Source organism: Apodemus sylvaticus, chromosome 10 (assembly GCF_947179515.1).
Source record: "Apodemus sylvaticus chromosome 10, mApoSyl1.1, whole genome shotgun sequence".
Lineage (NCBI taxonomy): Eukaryota > Metazoa > Chordata > Mammalia > Rodentia > Muridae > Apodemus > Apodemus sylvaticus.
The window spans coordinates 24,604,662-24,628,885 of record NC_067481.1 but is presented as its reverse complement, the minus strand read 5'-3'; the positions used below and the strand labels follow the sequence as shown (position 1 = coordinate 24,628,885).

General features: G+C 53.5%; 2 protein-coding genes across 5 annotated transcripts in view; one reads left to right on the top strand and one right to left on the bottom strand.

Annotated features, from left to right (window-relative positions):
* The first annotated feature begins 445 nt into the window (after window positions 1-445).
* On the top strand, window positions 446-9,480 carry Grb7 (growth factor receptor bound protein 7). The gene is made up of 15 exons (XM_052196996.1): window positions 446-1,393; window positions 5,004-5,160; window positions 5,267-5,417; window positions 5,553-5,709; window positions 5,821-5,942; window positions 6,092-6,169; window positions 6,405-6,554; window positions 7,514-7,624; window positions 7,827-7,925; window positions 8,135-8,215; window positions 8,308-8,424; window positions 8,557-8,617; window positions 8,739-8,826; window positions 8,929-9,022; window positions 9,196-9,480. The coding sequence occupies exons 2-15, from the start codon at window positions 5,009-5,011 to the stop codon at window positions 9,340-9,342; spliced, it is 1,608 nt and encodes a 535-aa protein (XP_052052956.1). The 5' UTR covers window positions 446-1,393; window positions 5,004-5,008; the 3' UTR covers window positions 9,343-9,480.
* Window positions 9,481-16,543: 7,063 nt separating this feature from the next.
* Ikzf3 (IKAROS family zinc finger 3) overlaps window positions 16,544-24,224 on the bottom strand; it is a 90,212-nt gene continuing 82,531 nt past the window's right edge. For all 4 annotated transcript variants that reach the window (XM_052196206.1, XM_052196205.1, XM_052196207.1 and 1 more), the window contains one exon: window positions 16,544-23,502. In XM_052196206.1, the coding sequence (XP_052052166.1) occupies window positions 22,799-23,502 (704 nt within the window). In that variant the 3' untranslated portion in view covers window positions 16,544-22,798. The remainder of the gene's footprint in view (window positions 23,503-24,224) is intronic.

The window sequence follows — 24,224 nt, the reverse complement described above, 5'->3', positions numbered from 1 at the left end:
CAGCTGCTTCCGCGCTGGGCCGCCCACCATGGCGGGTTAACCCCTCTGGTTCCCACTCACTGCCAGTTCCTCCCTGGCTTTGTTTTCATGGCCTTCCCTGCCTCCCGTGAGTCACTCACCTGGCAAACTTGTCACCTGTCATTTCTTATTCGTGTGACTCTTAAAGGTCAGTCTCCCTGACTGGGTTGCGGCCGGGTAAGGGCGGGTCCGGTTTTGTTGTTTTGCTCTGTGTACCCAGCGCCAAGCATAGATCTGCCAGGTTGGATATGAGTAAATTGTCTCCAGTGATTTGTTCAAATTGCTTCCTGGCCCAAGCGACCTGCCCCTTCCCCCATCTTTTTGCTTTGTTCCGTTCATACTAGTCTACTAGTCTGCCTGATCTTCTCTCTCTCTCTCTCTCTCTCTCTCTCTCTCTCTCTCTCTCTCTCTCTCTCTCTCTCTCTCTCTCCTGAGACAGGATTTCTCTGTACAGTCCACATTGCCCATGTAGACCATGCTGGCCTCGAACTCAAGAGATCCACTTGCCCCTGCCCCTAGAGAGCGGGAGTTAATAGGCTCACACTTCCACGGTGGGTCCATAGGAAGCAGGGAGGTGGCCCGCTGCCTTCCTGATCCTTAGGCTGTAAACCGAAGCCATCTGCACCAGGCCACAACGGTAGCCAGAACACCATGGCCCCTCCCACCAGGCCACCTTGCCTGTCTTAGGTTTGAAACTGGGAAGGTGAGACCCGGGAGGGTGCACCTTGGGTATCTTAGCAGGACCAGGACAGCAGTGCTAGACTGTGGCTGGAGGTCAAAGGGCAGAGCACCTTTCGGGGTTCCCTCTTAAGCCCAGTGTCCTTTGCCCTAGGGGGTGAGATCGGAGCTGAAGACGGCCCCCTAGCTTGGCCAATGAACTGACCGTCCCTGGGATGGGACCAGTAGGAGTGGGCGGGACCATTGCTGTTTAACAAACAGCCTCCAAACTCCCCTTCCCACGTTGTCAGGATTCTAGATTTTTCTCTTTCCAGCCCGTCCTCTTTGACTCTTCCTTGCCTCTCTGGGGCACCTGCTCTCTCTCCTAGCACCTGCCGCTCAGTAGGAAGGGCAAGGACTATTCCACGCGGTGCACTGGGAGGAGTCTCCAGCCCTCCTCCTGCGCTTCCTTCTCCAGGGCGCCTCTTAGGCTCCGCCCTCACCTGCCCGAGATAATTTTAGTTTCCCTGGGCCTGGAATCTGGATACGCAGTGCTCGCTCCATATTCTCCCGCCTCAACATCCAAAGGCGGGATAACCCTCCTACCACCTGTAGTGAAGAGACAGAGGATTCGAAATCAAGCCCAAGTGTCTGGGATCTCCAGACAGAGCCAGACTCTGGGTCCGGTGTCGGGCTCCTGCTGCTGCAGTCGCCCCAGGTAAGCCGATCGAGATCCGTCTCAGACCAGCTGCTCCCACCTCCCAGCCTCACCAGGGCCTCAGGTTGTGCCCGCTTCCAGCGGATCTGGCCGGCTGCCAGTTAGATGGCTCGCAGGCTGCCACGCTCTCCCCCGACCGCTCTCTCTCGGCGAGGTCAGGCCAGAGGCGGGGGAAAGGGGGGCGGGTGGTAGTTAAGGCCTGGAATCTTTCTCCCTAAACCGGTGGCCTCAGGCAGGTGAGCTAAGGTCCGGGTAAAGACGGAAGCGGGAACTTCATCTTGGGGGATGGGATGGGACGGGATGCAGGTTAGTTACGTCTGGGTCCCTAAAGAAAGATTCATTCTCCCCCCCCCCCCCATGCTCTCTGCGCGGCGTTGTTTTGTTTGTTTGTTGCTTGGCATCCGGAGCCCTTCCCCCTCCTCACCTTGCACCCCTAGACCCCTCGAGCCCCTCACTCCCGCCTTCTCTCCCAGTGAATACGTGAACGGGAGGTAAGGCCTCTTGATCATCCGAAATCTTGACTTTTCCTGCTAAAACTACTTCTTCTTACCCAAGACCAGTTAGCAAGGGGTGTCGGGTCGGAGGTTGCCCTTCAAAACCTTACTGGGCTCTGTTTACTACAATCTGGGGTTCCCATTCGGAGGGGAGTAAAGGAGTGGGGCTCCCGCGATGGTTGGAACTCCCATCTCTCCACGTTGTGGTCCCACCCCGGACTGGAAGCCCAACCAGCTGAGGATCCCTCCTCGCTGCAAATTAAGTGTGGACAAAGAAAGCTAGAGGGGTGGCTGTGTGTGGTGTGAAGGTCTGCAGTTCAGGGCCTGGAAGACTGCGTGGCGGGGCCTGTGGGCCTGTCTGAGGAGGCTGAAGCCGGGGAAAGACCTAGGTCTGGGGCTTCAAGGCAGGATGTTCACCGTGCATCTGAGGGCCAGGCGATAGTGTTTTAAACCTCTTTTTGTTTTTGTTTGTTTGTTTTTTTTTTTTTTGCTATTGTTCCCCCCCCCCAAGAATGCAATGCCTTCTGGGTTATGAGTCTGTTTACCTTGGACTCTGCTCTTCCCCTAATAGCGCGTGCTCCTGTGTGTGTGTGTGTGTGTGTGTTTGTGTTCTCCCCGAAAGCAAACTAATGATTAACTCTACAGAGAACTCTAGCATTCTTCCCAAATTAAACATTAAAAGAGTTGTCCCGCCCCGCTTTATTCCATTGGGTGTCCCCACCCCCACCCCCGCGGAGTGGGAGGAGCATCAACTAAGGGTCAACTAAGGGTTTCCCACCTCCTCACCTGGTCCCGGTACCCGGGAAGGTTAAGCCCTCTTTTCCCTCCCCAAGTCCTGATGGGTGCTAGCTTCCTGTGCTGGACCAGAACCGGATCTCAGGCTGCCCAGGCCACCAGTTCAGTGTCTGCCCCACCAACACTTCCCCTCATCGCGAGAAGAGTGGACGCTGTCTTGTTTGCAGTTGGCCCCAAACATTAAGCCTTTCGACTCGCCCTTGGGACTTTCTAGGTGGGGCAAGATTCAGGAAGTAAACAAGGCAGCTGGGAGGGTAGGAGAGAGGGTGGGGCAGGAGCTGCTGGGGCTGGAGAGCCAGAGTTTGGAGTGGCCTGGCTGAGAGGGCAAGTTTGTTGGGGGACCAGTTTCTCCAGCGGAACCTTTGCTTAGGGCCATAGTTAGAATGTTTTACATCTCTTGGGCAGGGGCTGCCAGGCCCACAACAGGCTCCCCTGCCTCATGTCAGATTTTAGTACCCAGCTGTTCCCCTAGTCCTGTCCATCGGAAGGGTGTGGTGGAAGGACCTGGAAACTAACCCTAGTTTTGCCTGCACCTGAGCTTCTAACATCAGACAGTAATCTGACTTCAATCTACTCCCTCCCCTTTCAAACACCTGTCTAATTGGGTGTTGTTTTCTCCATTTGAGGGAGGGGCATCCTTGCAGACGCTCCCAGCTCTGCCAGAAAAGGAAGATTAGGTGGGTGGGAGTGGGGGCCAGGTCCCTGGCTTGGTGTCTTGCTCGCTCTCCTTGGCTCTCCTGGGGGTGCGCTTTGCTGTCTGCCCTCTTGGGTGTCTTAACTCCACTCCTCCCTGATGGTACCCCTCAGGTCAAGACATCCCAGAGTGTGCTCCGAGACCCTCTTCCACAGAAAGCAATCCCCGGGACCAGATACATAATTAATTTCCATCATATATCTTGGAGGTAGTTAACAGCAAAGAGAGTTGTGGGTTCCAGACCCAGGCCTGCAGGGCTGGATGCTGCTGGTCTATCACCAGGAGGTGGACTCCAATCCTGATAGGCCCCTGGATCCAGGCCGGGCGTTTCCTCTCTCCTTCCTGGGCTGTGGGCAGGGAGATGGTTCAGGACTATAGGTGGGCAGATGATTATTCCCACCTGTGCTGGACACTGGCCAAGAGTGGGGAGGGTGACCTCAGAGGAGCTGCAGGCTGCTGTTCCTCACATCCTCATCTCTCCCCAGCCCGCATCCCTCACTCCCAGGCTCCCTGTAGGTTGGGGAGTCTGGGATGGAGGGCAGAGGCAGGTTGTTTGTGTTCCTTCGCAGCCAGGAAGTCCTGTGCATGAGTCAAGGTTGAGTGGAGAGCCTGGGGCATAGCTGTCCCGCCCCACCCTGACTCACCGGTCCCCCCCAGATCCCTCCATGCCCTCATGGAAGGGTCAAGTGTTTGTCCTATCCTGGCAGAGGGAACCCTGGGTGCCCTGGTGACCTCACAGTCCTGGTGAGGATGTCTGAAGATCAGGCAGGGTGCTGGGATTGGCATTTTGTCTGAACCCTTGCCAGGCTCAGCACCAACGGATTGCTGGTTCCGGCAGGGAAGGGGCTGGAGCTCCCCATCCCAAGATCTCTTTGCCCGGTCGGTCGTTCCTGTCCTTACTTGTTCTATCGTCTCTGCACCCGTGGGCGCTAAGGCATAGGTGACACTCCGGTGTGTGTGTGCCAGGTGCTTTCAGAACAGGGAAAGGGTAAGACAGGTGCACAGTAATGGGGGCAGAGTTCCCAGCACACGGCTGAGTGTGGCAAGTCCGAGAGGATTTCTCATACATAGAAGGTAGCTTTAGCATTGAGGCTTCTGGAAAAAAGGTGGGCAGGATGAGGAGTCTAGAAAGGCACTCAGTCTAGAGGCTGCTCGGGTAAGATCCTCCAGGCTAGGTCTTCTGCTCCCACCACAACTTGAGCTCATTGTCCTGCCCTCCTGATTGTCGCCCTCCCCCCACCCCCTCGGCATCACTCATCTCTCAGCCAGGTGCTACCACAACAGGCTTGGCAACCACATCTGGCGATGAGGTGCCGGAACGACAAAGTGCCTGGAAAATCTGGGGCAGAGCCCAGTGAAATGAGCAACCTTTGCCTTGGCCCAGTGGCTGTAGCTAGGGGCGTGCGTGAGGCACGGCGCCTGCCCAGCCTGCCCTAGCTGCTTTTGCTGGAGGCCGAGCACTGGCTTTGGAGTCGCAAGCATTTGGCCTGATAGCCACTGGGTACATACACGCATGCTTCCGTATAAAGTACGCATGACCTGGTCTCTGAGAGCTCAGAGGCTGCCGCAGCCTGTGACGTCAGCAACGGCAGCCTGTGACGTCAGCAGCTCTGCACTTTCTTTATAGGTGCCATGGAACTGGATCTGAGCCCATCTCATCTCAGCAGCTCCCCAGAAGATGCGCGCCCAACTCCTGGGACCCCTCCCGAGACTCCTCCGCCTCCTGATAACCCTCCGCCAGGGGATGTGAAGCGGTCACAGCCTTTGCCCATCCCGAGCAGCAGGTAGGATGGGGCAATGGGAATGCATTAGTAGGGAGGTCAGCGGACAGGGAGCCTAGCCAGCGCTGGCTGACACACAGAGCTTCTATCGCTCATTTCGTTGCCATAGGAAACTTCGAGAAGAGGAGTGTCAGGCAACCTCTCTACCGTCCATTCCCAACCCATTCCCTGAGCTCTGCAGCCCACCTTCGCAGAAACCCATTTTTGGTGGTTCCTCCGGTGCGAGGGGGTTGCTTCCCCGAGATTCCAGTCGCCTCTATGTGAGTAGTTTTGGGAAAGGGAAAGGTGGAGGCAGGGCTCTTTGGTGCAGGTCCTGGTCCCTGAGGACAGGGTAAGCCAGAGAGTAGAGTCGCCTCTGCCTTCCCCCAGTCACCTGGAGTTCTTGGGGTATACAGGTGGTCAAGGTCTACAGTGAAGATGGGGCCTGCCGGTCTGTGGAGGTGGCAGCGGGCGCAACGGTTCGGCACGTGTGTGAGATGCTGGTGCAGCGAGCTCACGCCCTGAGCGATGAGAACTGGGGCCTGGTGGAGTGCCACCCCTACCTGGCACTGGGTGAGTTGAGGTACCAGGAGCTATGAGGCATGTCTTCCGTCTTGGGCCAGTAGGTGGCTCATGTCTGAGGTTTAATCTCTACCAACCCCTGTTTTTCACCCTTGATCCCAGAGCGGGGTTTGGAGGACCATGAGTTTGTGGTGGAAGTGCAGGAGGCCTGGCCTGTGGGTGCAGACAGCCGCTTCATCTTCCGCAAAAACTTCGCCAAGTATGAACTCTTCAAGAGCCCTCCAGTGAGTGTGTGCCAGAACCACACACACCACACATACCACACACCACACATACCACACACACCATACACACACACACACACACACACACACTCCCTCTGGACCCCAGCCTGGATTCTTCAGTTCTGATTTCTCATTTCTTTCTTCCCTAGCACACCCTGTTCCCAGAAAAGATGGTCTCCAGCTGTCTGGATGCACAAACAGGCATATCCCATGAAGACCTCATCCAGGTGAGGTCTTCACCAATATCCCCCACCTCACAATCCCCCTAAGAGTCATCCAGGGTTTCTACCCCCCTGCCACCAGGCCACGTGCAGTCTGTGTTTGTTGGTCCCCTCCCCCACCACGATGACCTTGCCTGTGAATCTGTGACAGTCGTTGGTTACCAGCACCTCTTCCCGACCAGGCCGGAGAGGAGGCTGGAGAGGGGGCGGCCTTTCATGCTCTGCTCACATCTGTCCTCAGAACTTCCTGAACGCCGGCAGCTTCCCCGAGATCCAGGGCTTCCTGCAGCTGCGGGGATCCGGCCGCGGGTCAGGTCGAAAGCTTTGGAAACGGTTTTTCTGCTTTCTGCGTCGGTCTGGCCTCTACTACTCTACAAAGGGCACCTCCAAGGTGAGCTTGTGAGGGTCAGCTCCAGCCTGTCATGGCTTCTTCCTCATTGGTCAGCCTAGACCCTTCCACTCTCAGACCAGGGAACCCTCGGCTGCGCTCCCCTCCCCTTGGGCTGGCTGTCTCCAGGCCCTGCTGCACCTTTCTACCCCAGCCCGTTTGGCTCACCTACCCCAGAAGTGGCAGCAGAAAAGACAATGGCTTGAATCAGCTGTATGTGTGTGTGTGTGTGTGTGTGTGTGTTCGTTCCCACGGGGGGGGGGGTGCCTCTGTATGCGTGCCTGTGTGTGTGTCCTTCTGTGTGTCTGTATGTCTGTGTCTCTGTGTACCTATGCCTATGTGTGTGTATGTCTCTGTACGTTTGTGTTTGTGTGTGTGTTTCTGTGTGCCTGTGCCTATGTGTGTGTATGTCTCTGTATGTGTATCTGTGTGTGTGTCTCTGTGTGTACATGTGCCTCTGTGTGTCTGTGTGCTTGTCTGTGTGTACCTGTACTCTGTGTGCCTGTCTGTGTGTGTCTGTCTGTGTGTGTACCTGTGCCTCTGTGTGTATATTTCTGTGTGTGGGTATGTTTGTGTATGTGTGTGTCTCTGTGTGTGTGTGTGTATGCATGAATGTCAGCAGTCTGTCTCAGGTGGATCTCCTCAGAAACTGTCTATCTTGATTTTTAAGACCAGGTCCCTACTGGGACCTAGGAGTCACGGATTAGGCTAGGCCGCCTGGCCAGAGAGCCCTGGGAACCCTCTTGTTCCTCACACTGGGATTAGGGGCACAACATTACACCTGGCTCTGTAGGTGGGTGCTGGGGTTTGTTACCAGCTGAGCCCCCGCCTCGGTCTCCACTGGCTGCGTGACCATGCATAGTTCCTGCCTCTCTCTGGTCCTAAACCCTCCCTGCCTGGCGGGACACGGATATGGAGATGGGCTCCACCTGTACCAAGTCCTTCTTTCTCATGCTGCTCAGGACCCCAGATACCTACAGTGCGTGGCAGACATAAATGAGTCCAATGTGTACGTGGTGACGCAAGGCCGCAAGCTGTACGGGATGCCCACCGACTTTGGCTTTTGTGTCAAGGTGAGGGCTGCTCCTGGCCTGGGCTGGGGTAGGGGACAGCCGCCTAAGGTTGAGCGTCCTACCTGTGGCTTTTGAGTGGCACACTGAGGAACCCAGCCTCGTCTCCCCATACCTGAACTTTTGCATAGTCCTTGGGTCCTTCCCTGCCCTATGGCATCTGAGCACAGAATCATATAGAGGACAGTCCACTTCCTCTCCCCAGCCAAACAAGCTTCGAAATGGTCACAAGGGGCTCCACATCTTCTGCAGCGAGGATGAGCAGAGCCGGACCTGCTGGCTGTCCGCCTTCCGGCTCTTCAAGGTGAGACCCTTGGAAAGGCAGTGGGGCTGGTCTGGCCTGATGAGGCAGCATAGCTCTGCCTTCAGCTGTCTTCTCAGCGAAGAAGGCATCACAGCCCGGCTATCTCAGAATCCCTGCCAGGAAGGGCGGGCGGGCTCAGCCCTGCTCTGTTGAAGCCCATTTCCTAGGCTCTCATAACCTCAATTCCCTTTCCTCTCCCCCACCTCCAGTACGGAGTACAGCTGTATAAGAATTATCAGCAGGCCCAGCCTCGTCACCTGCGCCTATCGTATTTGGGGTCTCCACCCTTGGTGAGTATACTATTCCTGGGGTATGGGAGAAGTGGGCTTGCGGCCTTGGGGCAGCTGTTCTGACCCCTCTCCTCATTCTGTCCTCTCTCCAGAGGAGTGTCTCAGATAATACCCTAGTGGCTATGGACTTTTCTGGACATGCTGGGCGTGTCATTGATAACCCCTGGGAGGCTCTGAATGCTGCCAAGGAGGAGGCCCAGGCCTGGAGGGTAAGGGCCTTCACCCATCTGTGCCTCAGCTGCACTGGCTCCCAATGGGACTTTCATGGAGTGGAAAGAGGAAGAGGGTTTGGGAGGCAGTGCATGCCAAGGGTACCCTGACTTCTATGTCCCCCACTGCAGAAGAAGACAAACCACCGTCTGAGCTTGCCCACGCCGTGTTCCGGTTCAAGCCTCAGTGCAGGTGGGTGATGGTCTAGAATCCCTAGGGTGGGCTGCGTTGCTACTCGGAGCAGTCTTGGCGGGGAAGTGTGTGTGGGGTTCCCTTCCCTGAATGATTAGCATTTCTTCCCCTCTGACCCTAGCCATCCATCGCACCCAGCCCTGGTTTCATGGACGCATCTCCCGGGAGGAGAGCCAGCAGCTAATTAGACAACAGGGCCTGGTGGATGGGTAAGGGGCTGGGCTGGGCTGGGTAACAGACCTGGGGACCAGCAAGACCCTTTAGCGCCTGCAACCAGGAATCCCTGATAATCCCGCTTTGTCTCTCCAAAGTGTGTTCCTGGTCCGAGAAAGCCAGCGGAACCCACAGGGCTTCGTCCTGTCCTTGTGCCATTTGCAGAAAGTCAAGCATTATCTCATTTTGCCAGTGAGTAACTCCCTTACTCCTAATGTGGGTTCTCGTGGCCCGGGGAATCATGACTTGAAGCCCCACCATGCCCTCCTTTTTCCCTGTACGAGAAACGGGGGCCGATTGCTGGCCCCAGGGGCTGCGCCTCTGCCCCGGGACGCTCTCTGACCTGCCTTCTGGCCACACCACAGAGCGAAGATGAAGGCTGCCTTTACTTCAGCATGGATGATGGCCAGACCCGTTTCACAGACCTGCTGCAGCTGGTGGAATTCCACCAACTGAACCGAGGCATCCTGCCCTGCCAGCTGCGCCACTGCTGTGCCCGTGTGGCCCTCTGAGGTCCTGTCCCCTTGGTAGCGCTCCTGAAACGCTGTTCCCAGGTGGTCTCAGGCCCCACCCACACTCTGTACAGACTGAGAGGCCAGTTGATCTGCTCTGTTTTATACCAGTGACAATAAAGATTATTTTTTGATACACCCGTGAGTCCTGTCTGGCAAGAACTGACAAGAGAACCAGCAGAGGTGAAGCCATTGGTCAATTAGAATATACCCTGAGGACAAAACTGGTGTTAGCTGCCCTAGAGCTTCCAAATCCTAGCAGGTATCCTGGTACAGCCTGCGTCTTCAGTCAGTGCTAGTTAAACGGATGAATAGACAACGGACAACAAGGGATAGTGCTTTTCTTTCTTTCATTCTTTTTTTTTTTTTTTTTTTTGGTTTTTCAAGACAGGGTTTCTCTGTATAGCTCTGGCTGTCCTGGAACTCATTCTGTAGATCAGGCTGGCCTCGAACTCGGAAATCTGCCTGCCTCCGCCTCCCAAAGGCGTGCGCCACCACCGCCCGGCATCATTCTTTTTAAAAACTTAGAATTATGTATATGTCTGTGGGTATGCAGGTATGTGCATGACTGTGTGCAATTGTGCAAGGAGGCCAGAAGGGGGCGCCGGATCCCTCTGAGCTGTAGTTACAATCAGCAGTGTGGGGATGTGAATGAATGTTGGTAACCAAACTCGGGTCTCACTCAAGAGTAGTACACGCCTTTAACCACTGAGCCATCTCTTCAGCCCCAAGGGACTGGGCTTTCTGACAGAGCCTGGCAACTGTGATGCATGACTAGAATATCTGCACTTGGGCAGCAACTGCAGAACCAAGAGTTCAGGGCCAGCCTGGGCTTTATGAGCCCCTGTCTCACCACTTCCCTTTTCCCCACAAACCAAAGCAAGATGAGTGTGCAGCTTGGACAAGTTGGTGAACCGTGAGTCCTGACAGACGGATGAGCGATACAGGGGTGGGGGAGTGGTCTCACTTCCCTCCCGCCCCCCTTTTCTACCAGCCTCTTCTCCCTGCAGTCCCCAGATCTGCTCTGTTTCCCCCACTAAGAAAGCCTGGGAGGGAAGGGCACTCAGCCCCGAGTCTGTCTTCTCTCTCCAGCCTGTCCTTCAGCGTCCAGAGTGAGTTCTGTAATGTGCAAGTCCACTGCTCAGCCAGACTGTGTTGTCCCCAGAGTTTCTGCCTTTTTATCTAACTCAGTGAGAGCCTTATAGTAATTACATCCGATGACACCTGCTCCAGTTGTAGAGATGCATCTTTTAGAATGTGAACCCTAAGCAGATTTTATTTTGAAAAAAAAAGAAAAAATCAAACTTGACTCTTATTCCGTTAAACTTGTTTCTCAGAAATACAAGGGCCAGGGGACACATGAGTTGACACATGGGGACAGCTATCAATCTGGACTGGGAAACAGAACGGATAGCTCAGTTTCTACTGCAGTGACAGAGATGACAAGAAATTTAAACATGATAACCGAATGACACAACCTCACTGTAAAAATACATTCACAAACAACTGGGGGATATTCTAACTCACGGTATTAGGGCATACACTTAAATTTTTTTTTTTTTAATTTTCCGATACAGGGACTCTCTGTGGATCTCTGGTTGTCCTGGAACTCACTCTGTAGACTAGACTGGCCTCTCGAAGTCACAGAGATTTGCCTGCCTCTGCCTCCCAAGTGCTGGGATAAAAAGCTTGTGCCACCACTGCCCAGTGATACTTCTGCCCTCTCCCCCTAGAAAAGGCTTATGAGATGGTAAACTTTGTAATCCCAGCTCTCAAAGGTTCCAGGCAAGCCTGAGCTACTTGGTGAGATTATCTCAACAGAGCACCCAGCAGAGGGATAGAGGAGGGGAGGGGAAGGGGAGGGGAAGGGAGAGTGGAAGGGAGAGGGGAAGGGAAGGGGGAGGGGGAGGGTGGTCAAACAGAAGGGAAAGACTTACTGAAGTATTACAGGGAGACAACATGATGTCTTGATCTTCCCAAGAGAGCCTCACTGTATATTCCTGGTTGGGCTGAAATTTGCTATGTAGACTAGGCTGGCCAGCTTGGAACTCACAGAGATTCCCCCTGCCTCTCTGGCACACACTTCTTATACCCCATCCTCCATCCCAAACCCCCAATGCTGGGATTAAAAGTGTGCATCATCATGCCCAGCTCAGCATTGTTTTTTAAAAAGATCCAGGTTTGTTGATGCCTTCGGTACTTTTGAAAAATTTCACAACTTTTAAAGAACAGAACAGAGATCCTTTCTAAACCTTTAAGACCCACTAAACGCTAGGTAAACAAAACAGTTCTGCTGCCAGCCCCATTACTGTCCTTGTTTAAATCCCAGCTCCACCATGAACTGGGAGGGCAGGACTGTAGGACAGCCAGGATGTCTAACTGGTTCTGGGTGCCAGGTCTGGGCACATCCTGCTCCCGGGAAACTGACTTCCAGGTGGGACCCCTAAGCTTCAGGGCAGTCCTTCCTGAAAAGACTTTCCTTTGTAGCCTGGGTCTCTGCAGTCATGTTGTCTTGAGGTGACCTCCAAGGTCCAGCCACTTCGGGGAACACGTGGGTCAACTTCAGCCAGCATTGGGTCAGTTGGGATGAAGACAACACATGCTTAGTTACTGCAGGCTGGGGAGCTGGGGCGGGGGGGGGGGGGGCAGGCCTGAACGACAGAGGCAAAGAGACCCTTTAATATGCCCGCCCACCGGCATGCCTGCTGGGACCTCCCTCCCCTGCAGGGCTCTCTGCAGCCCAGATACTGGAAGAGCTGCAGACCTCACTGCTTCTCTGCAGGACTTAAAGCAAAGACCAGCGCCCTCCGCGGCTGGCCACGGCCCCTGGAACTCTTTTCATAGCTGCAGCTCAGGCTTGGAATCGGGAGTGTACTGCTTATGGAAGCCCAGTGGTATTCCTGCCAAGCTCCCGGAAAAGGGGCAAGATGAATCACCCTTTAAGCATGTCTGAGGAGTTCATCTGTCCCCAAAGAAAACCCAGCATCTCCTGGGCACCTGAGGTAGGGGAACTCGCCCCATCTATGTCAACCAGCCAATCAGAATCTCTGAGACCCAAAGGCCTTCTACTTTACACATAGGAATCTGAGCCTGAGAATGAGTGACCCACCTGGATCAGAAAGTTAGAAACAGCCAGCCCAGGCTGCGGACTGTAGACACCCTCCTTTCCAGCCCTGGGGCAGGAACTGGGGGGGGGGGGGACTAAGACCCTTAAGGGATGGCGCCTACCACCTGGTAGGAGGAGAGACCCCACTTCTACAAGTTGTCCTCTGACTTCCTCTGCCACATATGCATCGTAGCTTGTAACCTTCCCTATAAATAAATAAATAAATAAATAAATAAAAATAAAAAAAAAACAAAACAACTAGTTTTGAGGGCTTTCCGAGTGGCTCAGTGGCAGGGTACCAGAGGTTGGAAATGGGCCTTGTGACTGGAGTTCAGGGAAAGCTGTGTGGGAGTGTGTTGTGGGCACACCGCGCAGTGTGATTATGGAAGGCTTGTGCATCCTTTAACCTGCCGCCGCTTTCTAAGGCCTGAGCCACATCTTCCAGCCCACGGTAGAACCCTCCTTCCTTCTGGGTACCTGCCCACTCTCCCCACAGGATTCAACCTTTGCCAGCTCTGGTCTACCCAGCTTACCCAGCTCTTACAGTCACCAGTTTGTATACAGATTTCACAGTTTTGGGTTCCCTCCTCCCAAGCTGCGGAGCCACCCAAGCCCACACGTCTAAGAGATGAATTTTGTATTCTTCCCCCAACTCCCACCCACGGGATGATGGGGAGGTGAAGTGACCTGGAGTGGGCTTAGTGAATAAGGTGAGGCTCCAGAATGGTGAGACCAGGTTGGAGCTGGAGAGCGCAAGCACGCCGAAGTCCCGCCCACACCAGACGTGTGCAAGGTGATCCGGCGTCCACGGCTGCCCTCCTGCGGCCAACTCGGCCTGCACGACTTTGCTGACAACCTGATGCCCTTTGAACGTTGCATGGCGAGGACCCAAATACGCGCCGTCGGTCCTCGGACTCTTCCTAGGGTGTGCAGCGGTACCACACGTCGGAGCCTTCCCGGAGCTGCGCCGTGCCGGCAGGTGCGCTCAGCAACCTCGTGTCGGCGCTTCGCGAGCCCCCGCGGGAGCCCCAGCGAGTCCAGCCACGCGGCTGCAGTGCCACCCAGCGGCCATTCCTGGAACTACGGGCGATGCCTCCCGAGGTTCCCCAGTTGGTTCGGGCGCACTTCCCCTGCCCCTCCCCCGTTTCAAAGATGCTCTCCGGGGCGCGGGGAGCTCCTACCTCGCTGCAGTGCCCGGAAGGGCGGGGCGCGGCGCGGCGCAGCGGCGGCGCTGGGCTGTGACCCCGCGGTTTCACTTCTGGATCCCGCTTTGCTGGGGCTGGGAGAGGAGGACTTGGGTGGGGAGGGCAAGGGCGGTACCTGCGGGCTGGCGGCGGGGTCTGGCGCTCGGGACCCCTGGGGTGTCACGCGACCCACGCCTTCCTGCGCTTACCTTCCGCCCCTAGGCTCCATGCCTCTGTCCCCAGATCTGTTGCGTGTCCGCAGCGGCCACCGCCCCGTCGAGGCTGCAGACCCCCGAGAGGCGCCGGGCGGCGTGGGCGGCAGGAGGGGAGAGCTGTGAAGCCGCAGGCTCGGGGTTAATCTGCTGGCTGCTGGGACGCCTGGCTGTTTCTCAGAAATGTAGCTGCCCCTTCCCTCACCCCCTTGGCTCCCACCTTGCACCTCACCCTTTCACCTTTCCGGAGCCCTTACAGAGTGGTCTCTCCTAGGTTCTCTGACCCCGGGAATCACACCCCAGCCCCCACATCCAGAGCTTCCCACAGATGAAGAGACAGGAGCCTGGTACCTCTCTGTCCCTTCTTGTTCCAGAATCTCACAAACAGTTGAGAAAGTGGCTTCTGGGGAGAATGTCAGGCTACACTCTTCGCCTCCAGTGCCCAATCCCTAGGCCCCCTAAAGTGTAAAGAAAGGAGTGGGAACGGGATTCTCTAATCCCTGGGTTTTCTTTTGTTGTTGAAGTCTGGAGTCTACTAGAGCGATGAGGTTGAAGTTGAGCTTAGAGTTCCAGCCCAATGAAATCGGAAAGATTCACGACTCCAGGGGAAAGTAAGGTCCAAAAAAGTGAGGCACTTGGGGTCACGCAGCGAGTCGTGAAGCTGAGACTGAGACCAGAACAGGAGTTGTCCGGCGCTTTGCTGAGGTCCTCCCTCCCCCTAACACTCACAGGAACTCCGCCAGAAAGGCTGAGAATATCATTCCAGTGGGGGTGGGTGGGGCTTGAGTCGGTGGTGGGACAAAGTTGGGGGAGGAGGTCGCACCTGCCCCCCTGGTTCCCATCCAGGGCTGTGGTTTATTTGACTAGGCTGCTCTTCTGGGCCAGGGGGGCCGAGGGGGTGGTGGTGGGGTTGATGGGAAAAAGATTTTTGGGGCTTCCTGCACCCTCGCTCTTGGGTAGGGGGTGGCGGCTACAGCAGCAGGTTACATCACTCTAACCTCCGTTGTTTCCATCGGAGACCATTTTCCTCGTGCTTGTTACAGATGGGGGGGGGGGAGCTCTGCTATTTGGGGGCAGGGAGGCAGGCAGCTGCAGACTTCACAGGTCAAGACAGAGTTAAAAACAAAACCGCAGCAAACTCAAACACCCGTGTCCTTCAGGGACTTTCCATGACACCTTCCTTCCCCCTTTCCCCCAAGCCAAGGAGTACCTCCCTAGAGGGCCTCCCCAGCCCAGGTGCGGCGGCTTTTGGCGTTTATGCAAACAACCGTCTGCCCGGGAATACTCCAGGGGCAGCACTTAGGGCCCGGGTGAACCATCCCACTTCATACCCTCCGCCAGGCCATTCCTGGCGGGCTGGAGTTCTGGTCTCTAATGCCCTGGGGTTTTCAGGACAGGCTGGAGGGAAAGGAACTCGGTCCTGTCCTTTGCCTCCCTACCCTCCGGTGGCAGTTGCTTGCAGATGGAGGTTTGGGTCCTTCAACCTTGCAGGTGGCCTGGGGTGTGGAGGGATGTTGGGGGCAGGGAAGTCTGCAGGTGTGGGGTGGCCTCTCTTGCTGGGCTCACCTCACCTCTAAGGCAACACTGGTCACTGGAGCTAGGAAATAAAAGTGTCCTTAGGCGGGAGAGAAATGTGTCCCCTCCCCATCTCCTTGCAAAGGGTTCAAGGCCTCCCTGTCTCCCCTTTCTCTCCTCCGGCTGTTTCTGCTTGGGAGGGGGCCGGCTTGGGGAAGTCCACACATATGCCTGGCTTTTGACTAAGGGAAGCTACTTTTAAATAATTCACTCTAAAATGCAAGGCTAGGCCGCTCTCCGCTCCCATCTTCCGCCCTGGGAGGAGGATTTGCTAGAAGTCTTCAGTCCTGTCTGCAGTAGGGCTGCTGACCCCACCACCACCCCGCTTAGGACTGACTGAACCTGCTAAATCCAAACTGCAGAAGCCCCGAGGCAGACATGTGTGTCCAACCTTGGACATCGCGACACGAGGGTATCATCTACCAAGTTCCCATCCGAGAGCTACACAAGCAAATTAAACACAAGCTTAATGTTTAAGTTGATGATTTGTGTGTTGGGCTGCATTCGTGGTTATCCTTGGCTCTATGTGACCCATGGACCTAGGTTCTAAACATGTCTTTGGGTGAGTTTACATGAACTTGGCAGAAGGCTAGACTGATCATATCCTTCCAGTTGTCTTGTAGTAAACACTGGATGATAAGAAAAGGATGGGGAGAGTTTGGGGGAGTCTCCCATAACACACTTCAGCTGAAGTTTGCGTCTCTAAGTATCTACAGACTGTAACTTGGCTGAGTTTAATGACGCCACAGTTGATAAAAGCCGAGGCTGACCTGCCTATCTCCAAGGCTCTCTGTTGGAGGGGAGGGTGGAGAAGCAGTGTGGATCAGGGAGACTGTTCCGGGGATGTGGCTCCTGGTCTGTCTAGACTCCTGTCTGCTGGGATCCCTCGTGAATTTTAAAGGGATGTGTGGACCCAGAACTCTGCTATGGCTTCGGAGACCCGTGGTGCACCAGAGCAGCTCAGCAGTGTGGCTGGGGTGAGACTTCTGTAGCAATTCCGCTGATTTTGATACTTTAACTTTAAGAAAAAGCTAAGACAAAATTATGGAAATATTCCTCCAGGCAGAATGAGTTCCCTTGACGTTCTGACAGGAGCCATGATAAATGATAGACATACAACGGGACCAATTTTAAACACACCAGGATTTTATTTATCTATTTATCAGTGTAAAAAAATCAAACACAGTAAAGAAAACTTGATAATACCAGCAAGCTGCTCCTACTGGAGACGCAGTCCTCATGTTCTGGAGAGGTCTGCAAGAGCTTTACTCAGAGTGAACTTTGGACAGGCATTATGGGGTGATGGGTTACTGTACAGGGCTCCCGATGGTGGGATTCAGGTAAATCTCCAGAGGAGGGAAGAAAGACAGCACCGCAGGGGATAGTTCTGAGAAAAACAGGCAGGGGGAAGCTGATAGCACAGGTCTTGTGGTGACTTCTAGGTAAGGGTCCCCTGAGCTCCAGACCACCTTTTGTTCTTCTCTCTTGTCAACTCTGCAGATGAGGGTCATCCACAGACCACACGTGTGGTGAGTTTGACAACCAGAAATTAAAAATAAGCTATGGTTTTTTCCAGTAGCCAAAATGATCCTTCCCCCAGGGGCTCACCGACTGAGCATATAAAAACCACAGTCTGGGTGAAGGTATGTCTGCTTTTAAAATGACCTGCTAATTCTTCACAACCCACAGTAATTTGGTTTCCGTGAATCCACAGAGGCAGGCCAACCAGGAAGGGCCTTGCCAGCGAGCCTGGAAAGGTCTCATATCGATGAGTCACTGGCTGCCACACTGGTCAATTTTAAAGGCTGCTCCATTTCCCTAACATGTTAAAATGTGTGTGTCTTTTTGGGGGAGGCAAAGAAGCAGGGCTGTGCTTGAGAAAGGTAAGGAACCCAGTGGGGTGCTACTCAGTTGTTCTCAGGAGTGGGCTCCCTACAGTGATGGAGGGAGGGGACCCTCTGGGAAGACTGCGAAGGCTAAAGGCCGTAGTCTCACAAACATGGAGAAAGCAGAGCTACTCCGCTATCTGCTATCCTCGCGAAAGGCCATGAACAATTCTATGTGGCTTCCTCACAGTGTCTCTGAGGTCCAGCATGTCCTTTAGCTTTATGCTGCACAATGCTAAGGAACTGCTGGTTAGGCATCAGTGGCGTCCATCTGCAATGGCACTGGCCCTAGTGTGATCCTGAACTTTTTCACGTCCTTCGAACCAGATGCAGGATCTACAGTAGACAATTATTATTGTTATTATTTTTTTGGGGGGGGGGTTGGTTTTTTCGAGACAGGTTTTCCCTGTATAGCCTTGACTGACCTGGAACTCACTCAGTAGACCAGGCTGGCCTCAAACTCAGAAATCCACCTGCCTCTGCCTCCCAGAGTGCTGGGATTACAGGTGTGCACCACCACCGCCCAGCTTACAGTAGACAACTTATAATTGCACAGTGTAACTTCCCTTCCCCCAAAAGCAATTTTACAGACAAGACTATAGCCAACCTTACAATGCTCTGAAAGGTAGATATTAGTATGACTTTCATTTTAAAATCAAAGCACGGATGTTCTAGTTTCAGATAGCAACCAAATAATATCAATGGATCAGATGGTCTGCCATTGGAGTGTTTGTCCATGCAACTTCTTCATAGTAAAAACACCTATTTTAGCGTGTTGATGGCTGGGTGGGTTATAGAGGTCACAGCTTAGGTAAGGCAAGAGATAAAGACTTCCATTATGCTCTGAGCTTACTCTGGGCCAAAGCCTGCACCTGTCCTCTAGGCTCCTCCAAGCCCCTTGTCCTTAGAAACTGTGGTCCCCAACTCTGTCCTTCCTGACCTTCCCAGGCCGGCTGCTCAGTCCTGTCTTCTTAGAGAACAGATGAAGAATGCAGATCTCCAATCGTGCTGCCCAGAGTCACTGTCTCTTGAAGTATCCCAAACAACCCTTTGCATGAAATAGCATTGCTGTCCTTCAACGTGTGACAATATATATTCTCTTACACCGGAGCTCTCAGTGCTGATTTTTAGGAAAAAAATATCACCACTCTTTCTTCTTCCTTCCGGACTGCAGACATCTTAATTCAAGGCTTCCACATCCTCAAAGATGCCCAAGCTCATTCACAAGTCTGAACTGGCACAGAGATTCCCAAGCCTCGCTAGGGACCAGCATGCCTTTCACTGAAGTGCACCTTACAGGGAGGACCATGGACCAACTTTGTCCCCATAGTCTTCCTGCCTGCCCTGGGGTATGTTTCAAAAATACAATTTGTCTGTTGGTATCTATCTATCTGTCTGTCTGTCTGCTGTCTATCTATCTATCTATCTATCTATCTATCTATCTATCTATCTATCTATCTATCTGTCATTTATCTATCTCTTTCTCTTCCAGCCAGGCTTGGAAGCCAGGGCCTCTCTATGCTAGTGCTGGGCAAGCATTCTTGTACTGAGCCACACCCTAGTCTGGAAGTAAGGCTTTCCCCTCAAAGTGTAACAACCTTCACCTCCAGTAGGGGACAAAGAAGCTGAGGAGGACAGGAATGTAGACCTTCCTGGAAAACTTTTATGCCAATGCAACATTTGTTATCTATATATTTCAATTAAGATTTTATGTCTTAAAATATTTCTCTTTGCAAAAGACACCTGGGGCCATTTTCTTTGGTGGTGGTGGTGGTGGTGGTGGTGTGTGTGTGTCTATGTATTTGTGTGGTGTGTATCTGTCTGGCGTAGTGTGTGTGTATTTGTGTGTGTGTGTGTATGTGTGGTGTGCATGTTTGTGTATATGTGTTTGTGTGATGTGTGTCTATGTGGTATGTATATATGGTGTATGTCTATGTGGTGTGGGGTGTGTGTGTGTGTCTGTGTGTCTGTGTGTGTGTTTGCATGTGGTGTGTGTGTGTGTATAAATATGGATGGATTAACCAGAGAGGTAAACACATAAAAGGTGGAAAGTCTGTCATGGGTGAATTCAGAAGCAAAGTCATGAAGGGCTGAGAATGGGCAGCAGTGACAAGCTAGAACAGAGACAAGGCTAGCTAGCTTGTCAGAGCCAGGACACTCTTTCTTTGGGGGAATGACTTGAGGCTTATGAAGATCAGTGGCCTCTTCCCTCTCCTGGTGGTAATGCTGAGTGGCCATGGGAAGGACACGTCCCCTAGGCTCTGTGTAGCACTTCAGACCATGGTGAGGAGCACTTGGAGAGCAATCTCTACTCTTCTTCCACCCTCACCCCAACTCTGTCACTTTGGCTGCAATGGAACTTCTTGTAGGTTTGGTTGGTCCCCAAATCGCAGCCCCCCCACGCCCCTGCGGTGTGTGGTGGAAGTCTGCTTATAAGATGGCTGGTGGGAAAGGAAGGCGAGATCCACAGGGCTCGTGGCAGAGGCATCTGTAAGAGGAAGCTGAGGCTACCCCAGGACTTCACAGCCCCACGGAGGATGCAAATCTACCCTTTCTCATCTCAGTCCCCACCTCCATCAGGGGGGCCCTTAGGTAGAGCAAGGATCACATGCACAGGTGGGGCTAACCACGACACTAACCACGGCACCCCTCTGGGCTCTGCTGCCAGACTCAAGGTCTACAAGCTCCAGCAGGCCCTTGGGGCTGAGGGCTCCTACCCAGGCTCCAGATGCTTCTGTGAAGGTCAAGGCTCAGAAAAGGAGCCTCAGGAGAGGGATGCAATCCAGTAAGTCCGCAGTCACAGGTCAGAGTCTGATCTGTCGGGGTGTCCAGGCTGGTAGAATGGTAGTCCACCATCTTAAGATGAAAAAGTGTGTGTGTGTGTGTGTGTGTGTGTGTGTGTGCGTGCACACAAGCATGTACACATGCCCATGCGGGCTTGCTCCCCTGCAGAGGATGTCAACATCACTCTGGTAGAAATGCCCATTTCTGCATCTCTTCTTTCGAGTCCCTGCTTCCCAACGCCCTCTTTTTGCACCCCTCCAAGACGACAGGATGTGAGATATCTCAAGCATAGAATAGGCAGGTCCTCTTTCACAGTGGGCATGAACAATGTGGTGCAGCTCACATCCGATTCTGCTGGGATGCTCTGAAGACACCCAGCCCTTAAGCTGAAGCCTCAGACACACGGGACTGTTGCCATGGAATTTCATACCCTCCCCCACCCCCACCCTGAGACAGACACCGTGCTACAAAGCAAGCTAAGCCATTTGTGTGTTTGAGGTGGAACATTTTAATTACTGGCATCGGATAAATGAATTGAGTGAGAGCTGACTCCATAAGCCCTTTAGAAGGAAAACGCTAATATACCAGGAGTTTGGGATTCTCGGCTCTGGAAGAAATGTTCATAAAAGCTAGCTCTTAATTTGTAATAGGCTCCATGAAGCGGACCCTGTAAGCAGAACTTATTTTCCCTGACACAAGTTCTTTTAAAAGGAAAGGAAGAAAAGGGCCCTGGCAAGGAGCAAGATACCAACTCGTGTGTACACGGTGGCACCATCAAAACCCTTCCTGTTATTGGGGCCCCCTCACCATCTCCTTCACTGTCATGACTCAGTGGCTGAAGGAAAAACTTAACACAACTACATTTTCACATCAAAGAAATATGAAACACATTCTCACGTGCAGACTCGTCTGCTTAATGCCCACACATCAAGAGATTAAAAAAAATAACCTGTGGTTATTGAATAATCATGTATCAAAGCTGTAAGGGGCTGTCAAGAGGGTCTGGCTCCAGCTCTTATTTTGTGGTTGAGGTCATTTAACTTTTAGAGCTAACCAAATCGTAGCAAATATGAGCTTGGCGAGCGCGCCTTGTGGCCTCTGTTCCAGTGCCTGTTTTATGGAGAGTATTTTTTTGTTTTTTGTTTTTTTTTTTTACAAGAATCCTGATGTCTTGGTGCCTTTGTGACAAAGGTGACTGACTGGCCCATCTACAGAACAAGATCAGCCTTCCAAGACTCAGCGAGATGTGCGGCTACTTAGGACAGCAGAAGCCTGACCCCATGATGTTGATCCCCTCCCCCCCAGCACTCTGAAGGCTGAGGTGGGAGGGGCAGAATGCTGGCCAGCCTCAGCTAGAAGTGAGCTGGAGGCTTGCCGGGGCAGCAGGAGACCCTGTTTGAAAAATAGAATACTGCTGGGCAGTGGTGGCCATGCCTTTAATCCCAGCACTTGGGAGGCAGAGGCAGGCAGATTTCTGAATTCGAGGTCAGCCTGGTCTACAGAGTGAGTTCTAGGACAGCCAGGGTTATACAGAGAAACCCTGTCTCGAGAAAAAACAAAAAATTAAAATAAAAAAATAGAATAATTAAATAAAAGCCACTCATGTCTAGCCCAGGAGAATGTGATGTCACACTGTCCTGAGAGGACATCTGTGGTTCTGTCCCTGCCTGTGGGGTGGGGGTGGGGAATTAAGTGCACATTTGAGTCCTTTGCCTAAGATCACTTTCAAGTGTTCTGTGGGTTTTCAGCCAATACACCAAGGTGACAAGAGCTGCCAACCAGCTGTGTCCCTACACACCCTGCTTGGCCAACCTTTCTTTCCTCCATTTTCTTTCCTCCCCTTTGTTCTTGGTGTGGGGGTTGAGCTCGGGAGGCACTGTACCCCTAAGCTATGTACCCCCACTTGCTCTATCAATTTCAATCAAAGGAGACAAATGCCACCCCTCGGTGGATGTCTCTGTGGTTTCAATGATAGCCAATATTTAAAAGCGTTGGTTCTTCTGGAGTAGAATGTTCCTCCAGACTGAGGCAGGAGGATCAGGGTTCTGGCTCAGGCCAAATTGTACGAGATTCTCCCTCATGACAGCAGGCAAAGCAGAAGGGTCCTCAGATGGCTTCAGTTTTGTCTTGCCCGTGAGACAGGAAGTGGAATAGGGTCTTCTATCACTGGCAGCAGGTCCTGACTGTATGGCTATGGCTATCTCTTCCTTACTGATACAGCGTGAAGGGAGGGGGACTACATGCTAAGCCTCCGTCTTTCGTTGGTGCCCAAGGGCAAGGGCAGCTGGTCAGCTCTTCCGCTGTGTGGATCTGGGCATAGGATCAAAAGGCTTTTCCACATATGGCTGCTGCATTCCAGCGAACGACTCGTGCAGCCCGCGGAGGACTGTTCCAATTGGCCAGGAGCTCCAGTGGATGGCTGGCTGTCTATTGCTACAAAAGATAATGAACCAGACACTTCTTTGGCTTTTAAATCCCATCAAACTCAACTGATGGGAAAGGGAGGAGGTTTCACAAAGTAACATGATAGCTCTGCAAACAGTTTCTGAATGAGAACAGCATTTCCCTGACTGCTCATGCGGACATGATTGAGAGCTAACATAACTGGGCCGGACTGTGGGTTTGAGTTGAGTCTACTGGATAGGGTAGGCTATCATCACTTCTTCAAACCAATGCTGACCCCTTAGACGTGAGCATCGAGACGGATGTTCACTTCAGCATGACTCTGTGTTCGCCCCTGGCGATGTGAGAGGAGAACTCGTAGCGATCGTGGCTTCGGTACCCACACATGTTACACTCGAAAGGGTCACGGAAGCCATGGCATCCCATGTGGATGGTGAACATCACGTAATCTAGGAAGAGGACATGGCAGTGGTCACACCGAAACACATCCATCACCTCCCCTTCCTTGTTGATCACCTTGATGGAGTCCCTCAGGCAGATGGGAGGGGGCTTGAGGAGTTCGAAAGAGCGAGGGACCTCCTTCAGAAGCGGCATCCCGTTGCGCGCCGGCGGGAGGACCACGTGGCTTTGCTGGTAGATGTGGTTCTGACGATCCTCGTGGTTGCTGTCCGTGTCCGTGGAGTCCTGGGCACTGTTATTGGGGGACAGACCTCGCTCAGAAGGCAAGATCTTCTCCGGCAGGAGGATCCGTTTCTTTTCCAGCTCCTGTGGGGCCCCATTGGGCATATCGGGCCGAGTAAGTGCTATGGGGTACACGCTGCTGATGACTGGGACCATCTCAGAGGTGGGAGCAGGCGGAGTCTGGACTAAGGGGCGAAGGGCTTCGGCCCCGAGATAGCTGATGGCGTTGTTGATGGCTTGGTCCATCATCCGCGACTGCATCATCTCGTTCTCCTTCTCGTACACGTAGCCGGGATTGTAGCCGGCATCGAAGCAGTGCCGCTTCTCACCTGGAATAGGCGGGAGGGAGGTTACTAAAGAAATGGCACGAGGCAGACTGGGGGATGGGTAAGCTGTAGCTGCTGCTCACTGGCACCCAGCTACGGGGCGGGGGGGCACCCAGCCACAAGGAGCCCCTGGGTACATCAGTCACATGTTTGGGGGTGCTGGACATGTTGACTTGTCAATGTAAGCCGGTGGATAAAGGAGAAGGGCAGAGAAGCCATTAGGTGAGGCCACGTCGTGACGCTTCCCCATTGGAGGAAGTGGGTGACACAGACAGTGGGACCGGCTGGGGGCGGATGGGCTGTCAGGAGCCTGGGGCCTCTGCTCTGTCACTGTGTGCTCTCAAAGTGCTGGCACCGCCCATCCTAACTGCTGTTCCACTGCAATGGGCACTGCAGAGAGGGGCAGCAGTGATCGGCCTGTCGCCTGCAGCTTGTGGCTTGCTCTGGCTGCCTCCTAATCCTGATTTCCTTTTTACTAATTTACTCATGGCACCACACGGAAACACGGGGATGAGAGGAGTCAGGTCCTGTTCTTGCGTGGTCTCCACTCTTGCAGGGCAGACACAAGACCTTCACGCGTAAAACTGGAGACAAGCTACAGCGTGGACATGGCTGGAGGGGTGCTCATCAACAGAGGCCTGGGGTTTTATTCTAAAAGGCTCGTTTGATGTTTGAACCAGGGAGGACCTTGTCTTCTGTTAAAAGAGTGTGTGTGGTATGTGGTG

What these genes read in the sequence shown, in the direction of transcription:
- Grb7 (XM_052196996.1), top strand. Translation starts at nt 5,009, where the DNA reads ATGGAACTGGATCTGAGCCCATCTCATCTCAGCAGCTCCCCAGAAGAT. An exon ending in CCGCCTTCCGGCTCTTCAAG is followed by an intron (nt 7,926 to 8,134) that starts GTGAGACCCTTG and finishes CCCCACCTCCAG; the next exon opens with TACGGAGTACAGCTGTATAA. An exon ending in CGGTTCAAGCCTCAGTGCAG is followed by an intron (nt 8,618 to 8,738) that starts GTGGGTGATGGT and finishes CTCTGACCCTAG; the next exon opens with CCATCCATCGCACCCAGCCC.